Genomic DNA, 21,902 nt, shown 5'->3' on the forward strand with positions numbered 1-21,902 from the left:
ACAGAACCATCTTGGCCACGCTTCCCCTTATCTGAAACGGGAAACTGTAAGAAGTAAACCATAAGCAGTCCACACACCACAGTAGGAACAGCAAGAGGATCTCTCGTGGAGCCAAGGACAGCATTTCAGACTTAATGAAAATCTGGAAGAGGGTGACCTTAATCCCTACAGTCTCCCGAGCACACTACTTCCCCAGGCAACCATTCTGTCTCACATGAACAATGCCTGCTGCTGGGAGAGCCAGCGCTACATTGAATTTTGAGGGCCTCTCAGCCCATACTGCTCACTGAACACACTGAACTGAACTGACTCTTTAGGAAAAGCTTGCTAGGCTTTCTAGCTACTGCTGCACCACACAAAGGCAGCGCTGGATAGGGCCACAGGTGGCCAGGGCTCTCCACTTACACCACCTTAGGAAACCACGAATACACACTGCCAGTCTTCAGTTCAGCCTGGATCACTTCAACAGATTATGACTGAGCATCAGCATGTGCCAATCACTGCATTTGGAATTGAAGATACAAAGAGGAGGAAGACAAAGCTACCTCTGCTTTGGAGCAGTTTTTACTTTCGTGGAAGACACCACAGCCAGTGTGGGTGACAAAGCTGTCGCATTCCAGAAAGTAACTCTCCAACCAAACCAAACGACTCAGCCCTGCCCAAGAGTTTACCTACACATCTCTAAAATCTAGTACTTATCAGGGTTATATGGTCTTCTCTAAAGCATTTACAATTATTGGGTTCTTCATCCCTTTTAAATCCAAGCAAGCCATTTCCTGACTCAGGAAAGAAGAAAAAGAGTTACATCTAAGCCCAGTGGCTTTTTCCAAAGCCAATAATCACTCAGGATCTACGAGCAACACCTGGCACTGCCAGCTTTGCGTCTACTGCTTGGCACTGCGATTTGCACAGCTACAACTACCCGAGGAGCAGGGAAGTAACTTGTGAAGCCCTCCCACCCAGTCAACACTCACCTCCCGGCAGGCACACCCCTCCTTGCCTCACTGTGACAGTGTCCCTCCACCAGGAAGGACCAGTTTCCATAATTAAAATAGCACGCTGGCTATATCTGTGTGCAGCAATTAATAAAGAAGACAAACAGGTAATGCCATTTGACTTGTAGTTGTAAGGTTTTAAAATGTTAAAGATAAATAGGGCACTATTTTTTTTAATAATTAGAAGCATGACTTCAATAAACTGGATGATCTATAACTTGGGGGTAAGCACAGGGATTTAAGATCTACCAAAAAATACCAAGTAGATAGTTGATGGGGGTAGAATTTGATAAGTAACCTTGAAATTTTAACAGAAATTTTCTGTTGATAATGGGGTTATAACAGAGTTGCAAAACCCAGCAACAAAACACTCAGTACAGTTAGCTCTCCGAATCCATGGGTTCCACATCCACAGACTGAACCAACCGAGAGTGGAAAATATTCAGGAAAAAACCCTGCAACTGTATTGAACATACCCAAAATTTTAAAAAAATTGTCATTATTCCCTAAACAATACAGTATAACAACTATTTATATAACATTTACATTGTGTTAGATATTATAAGTAATCTAGAGACGATTTTAGGTATGCAAGAGGATATGCATAGGTTACATGTAAATAATACTAAGCCATTTAATATCATGAACTTGAGCATAGCAGATCTGGGTGTCTGCAGGAGGTCCTTGCAACCAATCCCCCATGGACATTAAGGAACGACTGTACCTTTTCTTTTTTCTTTGTTTTTTTTTTGAGACAGAGTCTTGCTTTGTTGTCCAGGCTAGAGTACACTAGCACAATCTCTCACCACAACCTCCACCTCCCTGGTCAAATGATTCTCATGCCTCAGCCTCCCGAGTAGCTGAGATTACAGGCCTGCGTTACTATGCCTGGCTAAATTTTTTTGTATTTTCACTAGAGACAGGGTTTTGCTGTGGTGGCCAGGCTGGTCTTGAACTCCTGGCTTCAAGTGATGCGCCCACTTCAGCCTCTCAAAGTGCTGGCATTACCTGCGTGAGCCCCTGCACCTGGCCGACAACTGTACCTTAAAGCATTTTTAAGCCTATTTCAATATTGGAATTTAGTTTGGAAAACGATTACACTTCCTGTTAAGAAAACATCAACTTCAGTTTTTCACCTTTAAACTACTGTTTTGATGTTATACATTGTTCTGTTGTGAAACTGTAATACAATACCTTAGTATGGTTAGATCTTTCAACACTGTATATAAAAATATGCTGAAGGAACATAATGCGGTTTACGTACTAACTGGCAATAGGATACAGGTACAGAAATTACTTAAGGAAATGGAAGACAGCATTTTCTAGTTAAAAGATAATCATGTTCCTTTAACCTGTCAAGGCCAAACTATCTTCTCTTTGTAGTATTCATTTGATGTTACAATTTTAAGAATTTTTTCTAAGGAAAAGAACTACAAGAGTGAAATAAAAATGAAAAGCTCAAGTTTTCTAGTCACTTTACAGAGATTATAAAAAATCTTTGTTTCCACTGTTTACTAAAATAAAATACATTTGTCACACTTTCTTCATACTACTTTCCAGGTTTCAAAAGTGAAATTTTTAGAACTGTTTTTGGTTTCATTGCTAAAAAAGGATACCTATCTAGCTCAAGGGAGATTCAGAATATATACTAGCTGAGTAAATGGGGAAGGAATGTAATTTTCTAAAAAACTCTTCATGTGACACAGACTCATGTCAAAAGGACATCCGTACCTCTCTAAATATTTACCAATACTGACTTTAGAACTGCTATAGTAACTGTTTTTTTTTTTTTTTCACACGCCAAAACAACAAGTTGGGAGTGGTAAAGAAAATATATATATTTGATGACCACCTATTAGAGGGATGGTATCCCATTTTCTATCGTAGGCTAATTTCAGCCAGTTTTTGGTGAAGGCCTGGGAAACTTTAAAAGAAAGACTGGCTGTGGAACGTGGGTTCAGCAGGAAAAAGTACAGCGATCCACCAGTACTAAACTAGCTGCCATTGCAGGTGAAGGGGAGTGGAGTCTGCAGGTGAAGCCTCTGCTTGTCCTTTGTATGCACTATCTCAACCCCCATGACCACGCCACAAGGTAGAAATTAGTATCCCTATTTTACAGGCAAAAAAAAAAAAAGGCAGAAATGTAAAGTAACATAGTCAAACCTACATAGTAAGTATGCATCCAAGCAAAGATCTTAACCAGGTCTTTCTGACCCGTGGCACTACCACCACCTCAAGGTCCCTCAGTATATCAGTTCTGGTGTAAATTGTTCCATAGATTCCATTCTTACTTAGTTTTCCTTAAACCTCTCATGAGATTAATATTCATGCTCAAAACTGGAGTAAAGAAGCCAAAAACTTAATACGTGTGACTTCAGATTATTATTGTGTGAAATAATTACAAAATATAATTATAAAATAAATTACATTTTTAAAAAATTTTACTTTTTGAGACAGAGTCTCACTGTCTTCTGGCTAGAGTACAGTGGTGTGACCTTAGCTCACAGCTTCCTCTGCTTCCCGGGTTCAAGCGATTCTTGTGTCTCAGCCTTCCGGGTAGCTGGGATTATAGGCATGTGCTGCCTTGCCCGGCTGATTTTTGTATTTTTAGTAGAGATGGGGTTTCACCACGTTGGCCAGGCTGGTCTTGAACTCCCGACCTCAGGTGATCTGCCCACCTTGGCCTCCAAAAGTGCTGGGATTACAGCCATGAGTCACCATGCCCAGCCAAAACATTACATTTAAATGGATACTCATCTAATTTTTAAATTATTATTCCAATTACTTCACATAAATTTGTATTGATATCAAAGTTACATTCCAGTGTGAATTATTTCACAACTATGAATCTTTTGAAGTGTGTATTTTGCATCATAAATATTTTAAGTAAAGTGTATAGCAAAAAAAAAATTGTAAATTTATCTGAAGACTGCACTGTAACTTAAAGTTTATAATTAAGATTTGAGACTGGTTACCCAATCCTTACTTTCAGGGTCTGTCTTAAGTTCGACATAAATAAATTTAAAACATAAAAATATTTTCCTTTCCAATTTTTTTTTTGGTTTGGTGTAAAACATTTGAATTACACATCACTGATAAAGTTAGAAGTACTTTCACACTTCCAATTGCTATTCCTATTTATAGCCCCCAAAATTAGACATTCATTTTTCAGAGTGACATTAAAATTTAGCTGTCTGTTAATAATTTAACTACAATTCAAAACCATAGAGCCCAAAGGCTGTCACACTGAGAGGCATTAACATGATCTAAAAAGCAAACCTTCATGCCTGGCATAAGTTGAGTATCCCTTATGTGAAATGCTTGGGCCAGAGATGTTTCAATGCTTCCATTTTATTTTAGATTTTGGAAAATTTGATAAATATATATATATATGTAGATATATATATATGTGTGTGTATATATATATTAAGAATGTTTAATAGTACATATATATATATACACATTCTTAATAGTTTAGCATTTCTAATCTCCTTAATAGTTTAGCATCTCTAATCCAAAAATCCAAAATCCAAAATGCTCCAATGAGCATTTTCTTTGAGCACACATCAGCACTCAAAAAATCTTGGATTTTAGGATATTTTGGATTTTAGGGTTTTAGATTAAGGGTACTCAACCTTTATAAATTTTCAGATAATGACAAGAATGTAAAATAGGATACATGAGAGAATGCAATTTGACTTTAAATAAAGCAGCAGTTATGACTGTGCCATTCTGAAATCAATCTAATTTTTCTAGGTGCACTAACCAGGTGTTTTAAGCACTCTCATGCTCGCCTTTGAGTTAAGGTGCAAATCTCTGCTCCACCATCATGTGGCAAGTAGGGTTGTGAATACCAATACCAAAATACAACACTGTTTCAAGACTTGAGATTTATATATATAATCTCTAGTAGAGTTGCTGCCAGAGTCAATGCTATCATATATATGTAATACAAATGTCTCAATACTAAAAGATCCAATGGATCAGAGGAGATTTGGATTTTGATTTGCACAGTCTGAACTTCTTGATTCTAGAGTAGAATATTAAAAACACACAGTTGTATCAAATTTGCAAGAAAAATTAAGATGTAAGCATACTTCATGCTGACAAGGATTTGTTTGTATGAAAACAAGTGCTTTCATACACTGCCAATGGGAATGTAAATTAGTACAGAATTTACATTAGAATGTAAATTAGTATTCTGGACATATACAATTTCATAGCATTTATGATGTCTTACAGATGTTCCTATTCTTTGACAAGGAATCTATTCTAACGACATAATCCCAATTTCAGAGTGAGATATTTACATTAAATCTTCAATGCAGCTCTTATTTCTAATAGTGAAAATAAAGGAGATACCTAAATTTACACCTATAGTTAAAATAGTTAAAATTTACACCTATATTAAACATGTTAACAAGCAATTTTAATCCAGCGTAAAATGCTTAAGACATAAGTTCAAAAATAAAAGACACACAATTGGGTAGACAGTAGTATCTATTTTCCCAGCCGTTTTTTTCTAAGCAGAGGAAAACTGACTTGAGGGAATTTTGCCAGAATCAAACTGGGATTGTTACTGAGGCATAGGATTATGGGTGATTTTTATTTTTTACTTTTTGCACTTTTATATATTATCTGACTGTCCTACAATAAGCACTTATAACATTTTTCTAATCACCATGCCCATTTCAGTTTCTAAACATGACCACTGTTCACAATATGGAATATATCTTTCCCGACCTTTTTAATTCACTTATGAACAAAACAGACATTGTCTATAAGTATGATCATTCTCTGCACACTTGGTTAAAACAATCATATAAGACTTTCATAATCAGAAAAAAATTAAAGTTTCTTCATGAAATTCAACTATCTGCTGTTCAAGGAAATGAAGGAGATTGGTGATTTGCTGAGTCATCTGCTTCTTTCCTCACTCAGAACGCCTCTGGTTTTTCTACTTCTCCCTATACATTTTGGAAGAATTCCAAAGGTACATTAGAGAAATGGCCCTAGTAAGCTGAGCCTGCTGCCACAGTGACCACAGGGAGGAGAATTCAAACACACTCCATTCCATTCAATGGGCTGGTGGTCACATATTGCAACTATGAAAGGAGCAGGAATTCACTCAACTTCTAACTCAAAATTTCTTCTTAGTTTTCTCACTGCTACCCTGCAAGTAGTGCAAGGAGAATCAAAGAAGGATGGTTATTAGTTACACAACTAAAAATAACCTTTTAGAATCTGTATAGTTCGTCACCCTCTTCACTTCACAAACGAGACTTGAAGACAAGAAATGTCAGGTGACTTGCCCATAGACACACTGGTCAGGACGCCAAGCCAAGGCTGGAATTGGGGCCCATCCTGAGGAAGCGACACTGCTGCTGCTGTCTACAGCTCCCCTCCGCACCCCAGTTCTCAGGAGCTGGTGTGCCTCGCCTACAGGTGACTTTAGAGAAGCTGCTGCCAGATCCTGCCTCCACCATTCCTGCTGTCCCCTGCTTCCAACTCCTAAGAAGACTTGGTTTCAGAGTTAGGGAAGCAATAAAGAGCACCACAGCAATCGCTGCACATCATCATCCAGCCAGCCCTCCTGACCCCAGCCCCTGCATAAACGGTGAAAGGGGAGCAGGTGCCTGCAGTAGGTAGAATCATGGAAGAAAAGCACAAGATTAGGAGGAGCAAGGGTTCACCACATCACTGCTTATCTCTCGTTTTTAATATGACATATATTTTCACGTGTTCCATATTCCTTTCGAAAATCTTTTCATTGAGTTACGCTGACATCATGTTTGATGCCAATGCCTTCTATGCAAATTACAAGCACATTTGGTAACTATTTTATAACACAGCAAAAGAGAAAAGGTGGGGATGGGAGACAATCCCTAATTCATTAATGTATGATGGGGACAGGCATTCATATTCAATTTACTTGAAAAAGATTGCTCTCAAACTGTGCTGCAAAATGAACATCCCTGGCAGAGATGGACCCTCTTTCCTTGTACAAGTTTATTACAATGCAAAGTCTTCTTCAAGCGCATTTATGCTTCGGTGGTGGATTCCCAAGTTCAGGACCATTAATCTTACTATCAATAGCCATTTATTAAAGGCGAGTCACAGTTCTAGGGACTGTAGGAGACACAGCAACATAATAACATAGATCCTTTATTAGTGGAAATTTTAAGTTTCCTCCTGTGACCAGGAATTATGGCTTCCTTCTCATAGTTAAACTTCTAAAGCACACACACAAAGACAGAGATTAGTCATTTAGAGAATAACCCAAAATTCCAGAGTCTTAGGGGATGACTGAGGGGTTTGGGAACATCCGAAACTCCAATCAAGAGGACGTACGTTAAAAAAAATACATATAGCAAAGGACTAACACATACTCAGGCCTTAGGAAGTAAATACCTAATCGAGTATGCTGTACTTAATTTGTATCAAATATTGTGCAAATGCTAAGAGACTGGTCAGCCCTGGCCATAGAACCAGTAGCTAGAACATCCAGGAAGATCAGAGATGCTTGGTCTGATTAATACAAACACTATGTTATAGGACAGAAGACATCTACCAGAATTCACCAAGCCCTGGATCAAACACCACTAGACACTACTCTCATATGTTCACCATATAACCTTCAGATTACTAATTCTTTTTCCGGTTATGAAAAGCAGTGCCCTAGGTTGTTATAATGGTCACCGGAATGGTTTGCCCCCACCTTATCTCCATCTTGCGGAGTCTGCTCCCAGTCAACCCTAAATCATGGGTGACCCCAGTGCCCCCCAGGAAGTCATCTGGAAGACAATATTCAGCCATCTCCAGCAGCATCATTCTCCTTCTTTCAGAATGCAGAAACTGATTCAATCTCCATAAACTAGACTTTTTTAAAAAGCTAATTTTAGAAAGATGGAAATACTTTTTAATTTACTAATCATATCTCTTCTTAACAATGGATGTAGTCTTTTCTGTTGAAATGAGAAGCTTCTTAGATGATTTGTACAAAATTATCTATTCCTGTGTTTCTCTGGTATGGATAGAGCATACCAAATACTTTTAGTAAATGTCTTCATCAACAGAGAGTTTATTCTTCTAGAAGCTAGTGACAGAATTCTGTAACCACCAGGAGCTTTATCCCTGACTAGGAGTGCCCTACCTATAATGAGTAATTTATGAAAGCTGTCTCTAGATAGACAGTTTGGATCTTTATTTAGGCAACAAATAAATGAAGGTGTGATCACATGAGGGGCTTAGAGCCAGTTTTAGGTCTAAAATGACGAAAGCATGATATAAAGTCTGTGTCCTCTTGTTAGCTTTCTTCCCAGTTGTTTTTCTGTATCTCAAGGTCACTCTCGCTGCCCTACTTTCAGGGTCCCAGGCTCACACTGCACACGGGGCTGGCTGTGGCTTGTCGGAAGGTACATTGGAAAGTTTCCATTTCCCTGTCGTGGCAGATGACCAAAGTTAAAAGCAATGTGCATCTTTCTGAGGAAATATTTTTAAAAGTAAATGACTATTGTTAGCTGCTACACAATTCTACCATTAAATAAGATTATATCTTCCTTTTAGTAATTGCCCACCTAAAGTTCTATTTAGAGTTTCATTGGAAAACAGTAGTGCATTCCAGCCTTAGACTCATTAACTCCAACTAATAAAAATAAAAAATTGGTATAGAAATTATTAAAAGAATACTCAACATTCTGGCAGTGACCACTGCTAAGAATGCAGGTGTTGAAGGATCTTTGGTAGCTGAGGCAATTGTGCAGCGTTCCTCAGAAGTTGGTTATGGAGCTATGGTTGGGGATTTTGTGAATATGGTGGAATTCAGTCTTTCTTGCATAACTGAAGGTATCTAACAATTCATTCTTTTTTAACTTTAAACAAATTTGTATTACATACAGGTTGTCACATAATTGGGTATTCCTCTACTTTGTACACAATTATTCTTACTCTCCACAGAAAAGCTGCTCTTTAACTTCTCATCTGTTGTTAGCAAGCACTAAAATCCTGATTTTAACAGCATAGTAGTAAAAATGTCTCAGTGATTTAAGCTGAAAGCAGTACATTGGTACGCGGCTCTTTCACCCAGTATCAGGAATGTAAAATGTGTTTTTATCCAAAAGTACAAAATAATTATTTGCAGGCATGGACAATGACAGCAGTAAACTGCTATTTATTGTCAGTTGAAATCAGTAACTGATGGTTACAGTGATTTAAAACATAAACCAGTAACTGATGGTTACAGTGACTTTTTAAAAACATCACCCAGCCTTTTCTTCAGTTACTGGTGAGAAATACTGCCTTGAGCTTCCTATCACAAGTTCATGAATAAAGGTCAAGCTCTATTCTAGGAATCAGAAATGCCACCTCCCATCCACCTACAGCACCCATTCCAGGGTCCTTCTCTTCTTTAGGAATTTCTGTGACTACAACTTCTGCTGTAATTAATGGAGAAGGCACCCAAGCAGCATCTAATAAAGCAGTTCTCGCATCCTTCATTGGGTCAATGATTTCTTTTCCACCATATTCACAAAATCCCCAACCATAGCTCCATAACCAGCTTCTGAGGAACGCTGCACAATTGCCTCAGCTACCAAAGATCCTTCAACACCTGCATTCTTAGCAGTGGTCACTGCCAGAATGTTGAGTATTCTTTTAATAATTTCTATACCAATTTTTTATTTTTATTAGTTGGAGTTAATGAGTCCAAGGCTGGAATGCACCGAAGCAAGGCACAACCCCATCCCAGAATGATGTTTTCTTCAATAGCAGCTCTTATAGCATTAAGGGCATCTGTAACTCTTTCTTTTCATTCATTTTGACATCACTTGCCACACCAACCTTCAGCACAGCTACTCCATTTTAAAGTTTTGCCATTCATTCAGTTTTCCCTTTTCATATTCACTAGCTGTGATATCTAACTGCTCAATGATTTCTTGAATATAATTTTCAATTCAAGACTTGTCACCATTTCCTTTAAAGAGCACAGCATCACCTTTGGTCACAATGACCTCTCCAACTTTTCCTGTGTTATGAGGCCAACCCCTCTTCTGCAAACACTGCACCACCAGCAGCAAGAGCCGTATCTTTAAGCTGGTTCTTTCTATTGTCAATAAACCTGGAGCTTTCACTGCTATAACCTGAAGATCAACTTTCAGCCTATTCAAAAGGAAAGTTTATAGAGCTTCTCCATCAACATCTTCAGCAATGACAACCAAAGGCTTATAGTGAGCACTGGCAATTTCAAGAGTAGGTACAACAGACTGGGTACTAGACATTTCTGTTTCACTCAACGGAACATAGGCATCCTTGAATTCACGTTTCTGACCTTTCGATGTATTAATAAGTTATGTGAAAATTTAGCCTAATTATTCAATGTATTAATAAAGTATGCAAAAATTTCGATGTATTAATAGGTATGCAAAAATTAGATATGGTGATTCTAATGCACCATTCAGTGTTTTTCCATCCTTTACTGTAATGACAGCCTTTCTTCCAACCCCTTTCATTGCTTCAGAAATAATGTTGCTGACTTTTTTTGTCTCTATTTGCAGAAATTGTAGCAACCTGAATAATTTCTTCAAGGGTTGTCACAGGTTTAGACTGCTTTTTATTTTTTTGAGATGGAGTCTCGCTCTGTCGCCCAGGCTGGAGTTAGGCTGCTTCTTAAGTTCAGCAATTAGAGCATCAATAGCTAACATCATACCTTTTTGGATTTTCACTGGATTAGCACCTCTGCTAATCTTCTCAAAACCTTTCTTGACCACAGGGTGTGCGAGTACAGTAGCAGTGGTGGTGCCACCTCCAGCCTCTTCATTTGTGCTATTGGCAACATCTTAGTGTTACTGGCAACAAGCTTAGCTCCAATATTTTTATATTTATCCTTTAAGCCAATTGACTTTGCAACAGTCACACCATCTTTTGTTACTCTGGGACTTCCCTAGCTTCATTCAATAATCACAGTTCTTCCCTTCGGCCCCACTGTAGCAGCTATGGCTTTGACTAAAAGGTTGACACTTTGAAGCATTAAGGCTCAGGCACCTGCACCAAATTTTACATCTTTGGCATAAGCCCAAATGAGATGAGGAGCCCAGTATTCTGACACCGGTCTCATATGCGGAAAGCCTGGGTAATCCAAGTATTTCTGTGGGGCAGCAGCAGAGCTGGTGCAGTCAGACAGGTCAGCGGCCAGTGAGGGACAGAAGGCAAGACGCACATGGCGATAAGCCCACGTCCCCTCCCTCTGCCTCTCCCCTGCCCGTTGGCACCTTGTGTGCTGGCAGCTCCCACCACATTCTTTAGATCTTAATCTACTAAAGTGACAAAATTATCCAAGCGAGTAATCAATAATGGGCACTCAAACAGCCCATCTTCATTAAAATTAGGTAGTCTTACTTTCTTAGAGAGATAAGCAGCAGCTCTCAGTTGCTCTGGTGGTAAAATTCTCAAAGTGCTGTGAGGAATAAATGTAGCAATATCTATGGGTGCCTGAGGTGGGCCAGGCATAACCCTCAATCCTTTTTCTCAAAAGAAACAAGACAGCTGAAAAAAATAATGGTCAATTCCTTTTTCTCAAATAAAAAGTAAGAGAGCTGGATAAAATAAGCTAGATATAATATAATTTTAAAGGGGTTAGCTCCAGATGCAGCAAACACTAGGATCTTAAAGAAATACACACAAAAATATATAATAAAATATTACAGATCATCCCATCCCTTGCTAGGCCTTAAAAGTTGATGAAGCATATGGCAAAGGAAAAAAAAAATAAGGGAAATATAAATTTCTCTTCTCATTTTAATAAAATACTTCCTATTTACCCGGAAGATTTTGTTGACTTTAAGGTAGCATTAATCTACATCCCTCAACAGGGAATAATAGGGAATAATCACTCCTTCACAACAAACATTCCAATCTGAAGTAGACAGCAAGGAAAGAAACAAGAAATAAAAATGAATCATAAACTTTGTAAAAGTTCATCCATACCTTGAATTTCGAAGACAACATCGGCAAGCATCGGCTTATTAAGGAAAAACTTGAGTGAAGTGTTATAAAACCACAGAGGTTTTCTGGCTTGATAGGTTTTGCAATTCCTTAGGCAATTAATCTACCAGGGAAAACAAAATACAGGGGGAAGGTGTTTAATATGCTTTGATAACATACAGGCTAGGCTAAGAATTTGGAAAATTATGCTAAATCTCAAAAGAAATATGATTCCATACTCTATGGCATCTCTGATCATAGGTTTCAAAGGAACTTACCTTCAAGAATGGTATGGGCTGCCTGTCAGTGAACAACACTGCTCTCTTCAGCATTCACAGCAGTAAACGAACTGCCTAAGAGAAAACTCAGCTCCATGGCTGAGAAGCTGCAAGGTCCTAAAACCTCCATGAGTCTTTGTCGGGAAACAGACAACAGTAGTCCAACCCACACAAATGCCTACTACTAAAATATGTTTACAAGTACAACCTAATTTGTTCATTAAGATAGTACTTGATTTGTAATTAAGAAAAATACATTTTTTGGCCAGGCGCAGTGGCTCAGCACTTTGGAGGCCAAGGTGGACACCTGAGGTCTGGAGTTTGAGACGAGCCTGGCCAACGTAGCGAAACCCCATTTCTACTGAAAATACAAAAATTAGCTGTACATGGTGGTGCGTGCCTGTAATAACAGCTACTCGGGAGGCTGAGGCAGTAGAATCACTTGAACCCGGGAGGTGGAGGCTGTAGTGAGCTGAGATTACGCCACTGCACTCCAGCCTGGGCGAAAGAGTGAGACTCTGTTTCCGGGGAAAAAAAAAAAAAAAAAAAGAAAAATACATCTTTCCCTTATCACACCATATCCTTCTGCTTACTAGCTTAACACTTTCTCTTAAAGCAGTGAACATTTAAAAAATAACCGATGAGTTGGTTCATCTCCATCTTTTTTGAGATGGAGTCTTGCTCTGTGGCCCAGGCTAGAGTGCAATGGCGCGATCTTGGCTCATTGTAACCTCCACCTCCCAGGCTCAAGTGCTTCTCATGCCTCAGCCTCCCGAGAAGCTGGGACTACAAGTGTGCATCACCATGCCCAGCTAATTTTTTGTAGAGACAGGGTTTTTCCATGTTTCCCAGGCTGGTCTCAAACTCCTAACCTCAGGCAATGTGCCTGCCTCGGTCTCCCAAAATGCTAGGATTACAGGTGTGAGCCACCAGGCCCAGGTGGTTCACCTCCATCTTCATGTCCAATCATATAATCCTAATTGTCCTTCCTACTCACAGCAGAGCCCACTAGAACCTACAAAGACCTTCCTGGGTTTCTGATCTGGCATTCCTGAGACCCTCTTCCTTGGTAACTCGTCTGTCCTGACGCGCCTGGCTGGAGCTGGTGGCTCTGGGAGCAGCCCCTCTGTCTAACTCAGGCTTCAGTGCTTTATCCTTTCTGTGGTCTTCAGGCATTCCCTTTGTGTCAACCCTCCTGGTAGTCAAGGGCCAGCCTCCCTTTCCATACCCTCCACCCATTTCTTTTCTTTTCCTTTCTTCCTTTCTCTCTCTCTCTTTTTCTTTTAATTTTACTCTATTTACAGTGGGTAAACAAAACAAGCCTGAATATTTTCAGGTAATGTTACCCAAATGATGATGAAATAGTAAGTCATTTTAAATACTAGGATTCATTAGGACCGCAATCTTGCTTAAAGTCTATGTTGTTCCCTAATTTGGAATGATTTAGTTGGGATTTGTATTGAAATATCATATTTTATTCATTTTAAATTCTGATGTCGCCACCCATTCCCCCTGCTGAATCTCAGAGCCCCAGCCCTGGTCAGAATGCTAATCCTCTGCTCGGCTAGCTAGGGAACTCTGAAAGCTTTATCCCTAAGAAATAAACACACAACATTAGCAGTAATAAGAATAAATGACATCTACTTCTCACTCTAAATTAATCTACTATGGTGGGAAGTTAAAAATATTTGGTGGTGGGGGGCGGGGAAATGATAATATTCTTCCTCCTAAGACAGCAGAAAACATTCCAGAATGGCATCCATAGGCAAAACAGGATCATACAAATCCTGGTCCTATACAGTCACTCTAAGATCCTATACACAACATACCATCAAGGAATTCGGGGATGGGAGTCAAGTGCCTGCCACGCGTAAAGGAGAGTAACAGTCAAAAAGCATCACTGGCTGGGTGCGGTGGCTCTTGCCTGTAATCTCAGCACTTTGGGAAGCCGAGGCGGGCGGATCATGAGGTCAGGAGATCGAGACCATCCTGGCTAACACAGTGAAACCCCGTCTCTACTAAAAATACAAAAAAATTAGCCAGGCGTGGTGGTGGCAGGCGCCTGTATTCCCAGCTACTCAAGAGGCGGAGGTAGGAGAATGGCGTGAACCTGGGAGGCAGAGCTTGCAGTGAGCCAAGATCGCGCCATGACACTCCAGCCCGGGTGACTGAGTGAGGCTCCGTCTCAAAAAAACAACAAACAAACAAAAAGTGTCACCAAAGTGGACAGCTCACAGAGTCTTCAAAAACCATCCAATTTATTCCTCATTTTATAGGAAGCCCTGATGCACTCAAAGCCACAGAGATGATTTGTGGCAAATTCACAATTGTAATCTACCATTTCCCCGAGTCCCAATTCGGGGTTACATCCCCGTGTGGTACTGAGTAAATGAGACAGCCCCTTACCCTGGGAAAGCACAGAAAGAAGGGGTGAAAGAACTCTTCTTTCCCCCTATGCAGAGGGAATTCAGTGCAATACCATGGAATCGTATCACCCAGCCTTCCCTTTCCCCAACAAGAATTCATTTTATTCTCTGTATTCAAAGGAATGTGTTCCGAATCAGACTCAAGAAAAGGTTCAGGGTTAGAAGAAAAGTCAACATTTCTGTACTTGTCAGCCATATAAAGGTTATGAATTTGCATACTGTGAATATTTTATAGATGTATATTACACATGAATGTATAAGAGAGAGAACTGGAGAGAGAGGAAGAGAATCTATAAACAGATTCCCTCCTCAATTCTGTTTTGAATTTGAAAAAAATGGGAGGGCAGAAGTTTGAGAGAACACAAACGTATGTGATGTACATTTTTACTGGTGCATAAACAAGTTAATCAAGACAACTAGATGAACTGTTTTGAAAATGAGAATATAGGCATATGTGCACATTTTTACAAAGGATTATTTAGTTCAATTAGACTGCAAGAGCTACCATCCTGCCATATACTTGTAAAACTGGACAGCTTCTGTATACCTGCTTCAATGTGTTACTAAAAAAAAAAACAACAAAAAAAACTTACTCCTTAATTCCACGTTACTTTGTTTGTAAAAAAGACTATTTCTCAACTAAAGAACAATCAAGAATCTTCACTCTAAGCTAGTACAGTTTTATATTTGTAAAACATTAACTTTAAAATGTTAACAGGTTTTAGAAAACAGAAAAGTCATCTGTATTAAAAAATTAAAAGAATAATCATTTTTCTTATAGTGAATATATATCTTTATTCCGCTAAGCACTGCATATAACTTACCTTATTTATATACTGCAGTCAATTTGTTTATCACAAAATCAGAAAAAAGAATACACTGGCTAAACTGTGTAATGTGCTAAAGTTTTGAAATGTTTTTTAAAGCCCTTACAGACTATACAATATCAAGTCACTAGAGTTTTAATGTGCACCAGTCTATGGCAATATACAAAGTCTGTTTTTGTAAACTTGAATCTAATTTATAATTTTGAACCTATAATTGATGAGATAATCCTTAACTGTCTACCTCATTGAATAGATTTCTCAGAACACTTGAAAAAGGGACATACAGAACTGCCTTCCTCTCAGAAACTATTTGAAACTTAAACTGTGAGGAGTGAGAAGGCAGCCTCTCTAATAACCTTAACCATAGCTGGACAAATTAAACAGCCTTTTATTCTTGATATAGATGGTGTATTCCCAGAGCTCCAGGGGAATGTTTCAGAAGGCAGAATTCGCAAACGAGCATTTTAAAGACATGACTCACACATATTTTAATTCTTACATAAAGTCTAAGATAGGGCCGAGTGTGGTGGCTCATGCCTGTACTCCCAGCACCTTGGGAGGCTATGGTGGGCAGATCGCTTGAGCCCAGGAGTTGGAGACTAGCCTGGGCAACATGGAAAAACCACATCTCTACAAAAATATAAAAATTAGCTAGGTGTGGTGACGCATATCTGTAGTCCCAGCCCCTGGGGGGTCTGAGGTGGGAGATGTCACTTGAGCCCAGGAGGTGGAGGCTGCAGTGAGCCAAGATCATTTCACCGCCCTCCCACCGGGGCAACACAGTGAGACCCTGTCACACACATACACACTCAATCTAAGATACAAATAACCCATGCTTATGTTTTCAATATTTAAATGGCAAAATATACTTAAGGGAAATATTTACATTTATATAGTATTTGACTCTTCTAAGGACTCAATTTTATATTCATCATAGTATGTGAGTTATAATTCAGAGAGTCAAAGTTAACTAACTTACAACAAATTAATTTACCTTTCCTGGTGTTTTTAAAATGCATTTAACTTTCTCGATTACATTTGAAACATCCCCAGAATCTTTCAACTTCTTCCTGATATCTTCTTCCAATTCTTCCCACTGAAAAGCACCTGTAAACAAATTAGTACATGCTGGATTTTTCTGTTAAATGAGGAAGTAACTCAAGTAAATCTCTTATTAAATACAACATTCCCTTTTTTTAGTGCTTTCTTTTAATTTTTCTTTACTATGTATATATCCTTATAACTATACTAAAACATTTAAACAGTACTTACATTTCAAAAAAACAGTTTAACTTCCCCTAAATTATTTCTCAAAATCTGAATTCTTCCTCCCCGGACTGCTGCTACCTCTCTGCAATAGGTGGCCAGCTAGTGATAACAGCAATGGTCTGAATATGAATTACCATGACAAGTGGTCCAGCATCCAAATTATTTACTTGTCCTGAGTAAGAAGGTAGATGTGGTCTTTTCCAAGAGTGAATTAAATCTTACTAGTCATGGGCAGCAGTGACTATCATCAGGTAGAGGAACATGCAGCAGCCATAGAATGCATTCAGAAGGTCTCATGTTTTGTCAGGGGCAGACTGGGATGTCTGAGAGTCAACTCTACAAAACCAGCCCGAGGAAGGGAGCTACATCATCCATGTAGCTCATGTCATTGGAGCAAAATCACCCCACCATCCCTTGCCTTTCCCCAGTTCACTTCAAAACTCTCCCCAAGCTCATTTCACTTCTCCCACTCTGGCAGCCCCTTTTCCTCTATGTCTTACAAAATTCTTATTCTATGGTCAGCAAAAGCTGACCTTTTCCCCAAGGACTTCTCTCACTTGGCCTGCAGCAACCTCCCATCCAACCTCCCTGCTCCCTAACAGTCTTTTCCCCATCAAACCCATCCTATTACTCAAAGTTGGTGAGTTTTTGAAAGCACGAATCTGATCATGATATTCCAAGAGATTACCCACATCCATCCTATGATTTATAGAAGGTCCTATTTCATAAAATAGAATTCAGGAAGCCTAGTGTGGGCAGCATAGTTAGGATCCAGTTCTACCTCAGCTATTGACTACTAGTGTGACAAATCACTTCACCTCTCTGGGTAATTCAAGATCCTTTTCAATCTGCTCTCAGTTATTTCTTCTAATGTTTTCCTTCCTGTATTCAGCACTCACCAGATGCATTCATGGATATTGGGGTATGAAGCAGGCACATAAACACTTATTAAACCAATGAGATCAGGCAATTGCAGCCAGTCTGGAACCAAATCCAATCAGAAGGGGCAGACTGCAAGTCCAGAAGCTCTCAGGCTCTTTACAGCTGAGCCTGGCAGCACTGAGCACTATTGTGCATCCTTTCAACTTCTCCCTACCTGGCCTTCCTAATGTAAGTATTTACAGTGTGTCCTGGGGGAGGGAGTCAAATGATATGTAGCATTTGCCATTTCTGTGATGCTACCAACATGACATCACAGAACAAGGAAATGGGGATGATAAACACAACTGGGCTCTCACAAGCTGGTGCCAGCTCCAGCACACCACTGCTTCTTTCTGCCTTTGCTAGTGCTTTTTATGCCTTCACTGATTGCTCCTCTTCCTCCTCAAATTCCCAAAGCTGTGTAGTGTAGAAGAGCTCTATGATTTCTGTTTCTCTCTTTCTGCATGAATGCTTTTTAACTCTGTGGCCACATCCTCTTTTCCCATCTCATAAATTCTTTGGATTGTATCACCAGAAAATTTAATGTGCATACAAACATTAAAGTCAGTATAACAATGTCAGAGCATAAAAACCCCTTAGAAGCCAATGGATCCCAGATCAAGAACATTACTCTATGCCAGTGACTATCAACCACACCTGTGTATTATAAATACCTGGGATCTTTTATAAAATACCATCAGAGGAGGTCTCATCTCCAGATCAAGTAAATTAGAATTTCTGAGCCTGACGCCCCTGGCATCAGTGTTTTAAAATCCTCCCCGGTGACCCTAATGTGCATTGTATGCTGCTGATGGCCACTGTTTTCCCTTTAGAAATTTCAGCCACAGAGTTTGAGACCAGCCTGGCTAACATGGGGAAGCCCCGTCTCTACTAAAAATACAAAAATTAGCTGGGCATGGTGGTATGTGCCTGTAATCCCAGCTACTTGGGAGGCTGAGGCAGGAGAACTGCTTGAACCCAGGAGGCAGAGATTTCAGTGAGCCGTGATCATGCCACTGCACTCCAGCGGGAGCAACAGAGTGACACCCTGTCTCAAAAAAAAAAAAAAAAAAAAAAAGAGGAAAAAGGAAAGAAATTTCAGCCATTACCGAAACCCAGTGTTAGTGGTATGCAGAAAAAAGGGAACATGTAGGTATTTTTTATTGTCTACACTCATCCAGTCTAAAGAAGAACACAAGTACTGTCTCTGTGTTCTCTTACATACTTACATATGTAAAAGTTACATTGTTATTTAAGTAAAAGCATATTAACTAAAAAATACCTATAAAATATCACCATTCAGAAGACTATCTAAAAGCAAGCAAGCAAGCATCAAATAATCTAAGTAGATGGAGTTAGTAGCAGGTAAATCCCCACAGGCCACTGAACTGTCTGAGAACACACACAGGAAGAATCAATCACTGAAAATGAAAGTAAGACTAATTCTCAAGAGCACACTGATGATTGGGCTGTTTTCATAATTAGAAACATTAATCAAGTCATCTTTGAAACTTTCAAGTCCTAATAAGCCAATAGTCCTAAGACTGGGACTTTCTTTTTATTTTTCCAGTGGTAAAAACATTTAACATCAGATTTACCCTCTTAGCAAACTTTTAAGTATATACTACAGTATCATTAACAATAGGCAAAATGTCATACAGCAGGTCTCCAGAACTTACTCATCTGGCATAACTTTACTGATTGACTGACTGCAGACAAGGGCAGGATGATATCTTGTATCACTGACTGGGATTTTCTTTAGTTAACTTCTTAAAGCACTGAATTCACTTAGACTTTTAGGGCGCATGGTATACTCACATATACTACACTGTGTTTTTACGCAATACAGAAAAGGGCATGCCATGGAATAATTCTAAGAACTGGAGAATGCTATGCAAACGGAAGATGAAAGCTTGCTTCTACATATTTGTTTACTCTGATGGCATTTCAAGAAGTGATGTGAAACTCTAAGGGCCATCTGTGGCAGGAAGAGCTCAAAGCTAAATTCTTGAGGTTCTTACAATTACTTCACTTCCTAACCATCTGAGATCATGTGACTCAAGAATGTGCAAGCATAAGACTGTATCAAGTATTATAAGAATGTTACAATTGTATGCCATGTAAGAATTACTCCCTGAAGACCAGGAAAGGGCTGGCTTCACTTATCACATTACTCCTTGTTCCTTAGGATTAGTAGTTTAGTACTTACATGTTACGCGGTGTTTTGTTGTTATTCAATAGAAAACTAACATATACAAAACAGACATACCTTGACTGTGTCTATTGAATCAAAAATTTCAATAGGAATATATAGGTGTAAAATGTTAACTGGACTGTTGTTAAACAGGTCCCTCCTAAATAACGACCCAAATGTTCATGGTGACACAATACACACCAAAATTCAAATTCCTAAAGGTTAAAAAAAGCATGTTATTTAAAAAGAATTAAGATATTCTTTGTAATTTGGTTCTTTAAAAAAACAAAAAGGACACAAGATAGGCTTATTACAATTTTCTAGCCCATGTTTGCTCAAGGCAAATATTCCTGAGCCCACGATGGAGTTCAACCTCTGCTTTACCAACTCATCTGATGGGAACACAAACAAACAACTCCTGTCTTCAGTGGTTCTCTAGCATAACCCAAGGGCAGACCACGGCACTTCTGCGGGAAAACCACTGCAAAACTGTGCCTTAACACTTGTATTCTACTCACAGGTTTAAAACTGTTAAAAAACAAACAAACAACAAAACAAGCCTGGCCCATTTATTGAAGTCTTTGAGAAAACTGTAGGTTTAAAATTTTTGTTTGACTTGATTACAAAATATATGCTTTCAAAACCAGTGTCACTTATTTATACACAAACGACCAGAGGATCAAACAAAACAATAAATGTTTAGACATTTTCTGTTGATAGTGGAATCTGGGTAAATTTTTTTCTCTTAATTTTCAGCATTTTTCAAAATTGTCTTTTCTGTGCAAATACAGCTTTGATATCTCTTTTTAACATAATGTAAATGAAACCCTTCCTTGAGCCAGAGGTTGTAATCTGTAAATAATTAAAGAATAATAAATAGGTACCTGCAGAACCAGTTATTTTCACTTTTCCTTAACCAGTATCTGGGTCTCTGCAGCCCCAGGTCAACGGCCCGTGCTCCTGCTCAGAGCAGACAGCATCTCCGGCTTTGGCCGTGACATACAAGGAGACATCACAGCCGAAATGGAACAGGTGAGTGTCAGGTTAAGAAGCCAGGACTCTGAACTGGTTGAAGACCTGTAGCTCAGCAGGCTCTTCACACCATCATGCCTGCCTGCCCTCCGATCCCTATTCCAGCCTTACTTAACTTCCACCCAACCACTAGGCATCCACTTTTCCTCATGTCAGGCAGGGGACACAGAGGGCACTGAGAGCCCCAGTTCCAAATAGCCCTGCCTCAGTCAGCCTTGCAGCTCACCCCATTTTTACTTTGAATCCTAAGCTGATAACTTGGTAGCCTTCTCAGGCCTCTGCACTGAATTCTAGGCCCTAGTGTGCTGGCTTTGGCTGGTTCCCAGTTCTTCCAAAAGCAGGTATTCCAGCTGCTTCTGGTAGTCCAGAGATCCAGCACCACCTGGGAGACTGACTACTGGAAACACAAACTCATGCCCCACTCCAGGCAACTGAATCAGAATCTCCACAGGAACAAGATCCTCAGATGATCTGCATACACTTGAAGGTTTGAAAAGCACTGGTCTAGATGATGAAGGGCCAAGGGCAGGGCCACCCATTGTCTGAATGTTGGCCTTCCTGAGGCTGATCGCCAGAGTAATGGGACCTCCTGATTGAATGCCTGTCTTGGCTGCACTGTTCCACCCTCCAACCATCACCAGAGATGAGCTTTCTAAAGCCCAGACTGATCATGCTTCAAACTCTAACACAAGTCTAAGAGCAGCAGGAACAGCTTCCACAGACCTTGCCCACCTCATCACCCATCAGCCATCACCTTTCACTCTATGCTCCAGTCATGGGAAATGGCCTGTGATCCCTGGAAAGCAGCAGCTACCTAGGATTACATTTTTACCAATGCAAATGTCCCACGTATATCTCTTTCAAACAGTATCAGAATGAATGCACAAAAAATTTACAACAGGTAAATGACTCTGGGGAAAGGGTCTGGGGTAAAAGGGTAACTTTTTTCTTTTCTTTCCCTTTTTTTCCATCTGCCTGTATTA

At 39.5% G+C, this 21,902-nt stretch overlaps 1 protein-coding gene and 1 pseudogene across 2 annotated transcripts in view; both read right to left on the bottom strand.

Annotated features, from left to right (window-relative positions):
* The window catches only part of RHOBTB3 (Rho related BTB domain containing 3), a 64,197-nt gene that overhangs the window by 15,336 nt on the left and 26,959 nt on the right, over window positions 1-21,902 (bottom strand). Inside the window, exons 7-8 of the mRNA XM_050795412.1 lie at window positions 16,498-16,610; window positions 11,976-12,096 (exon numbers count right to left, since the gene is read on the bottom strand). Coding sequence (XP_050651369.1) covers window positions 11,976-12,096; window positions 16,498-16,610 — 234 coding nt within the window. The remainder of the gene's footprint in view (window positions 1-11,975; window positions 12,097-16,497; window positions 16,611-21,902) is intronic.
* LOC126957477 (60 kDa heat shock protein, mitochondrial-like) lies at window positions 3,117-11,969 on the bottom strand (annotated as a pseudogene). The gene is made up of 2 exons (XR_007726783.1): window positions 10,662-11,969; window positions 3,117-10,605 (listed from the first exon to the last, which is right to left on the bottom strand). The product of XR_007726783.1 is annotated as a 60 kDa heat shock protein, mitochondrial-like (transcript).

This window comes from Macaca thibetana, chromosome 6 (genome assembly GCF_024542745.1).
Source record: "Macaca thibetana thibetana isolate TM-01 chromosome 6, ASM2454274v1, whole genome shotgun sequence".
NCBI classification, from domain to species: domain Eukaryota; kingdom Metazoa; phylum Chordata; class Mammalia; order Primates; family Cercopithecidae; genus Macaca; species Macaca thibetana.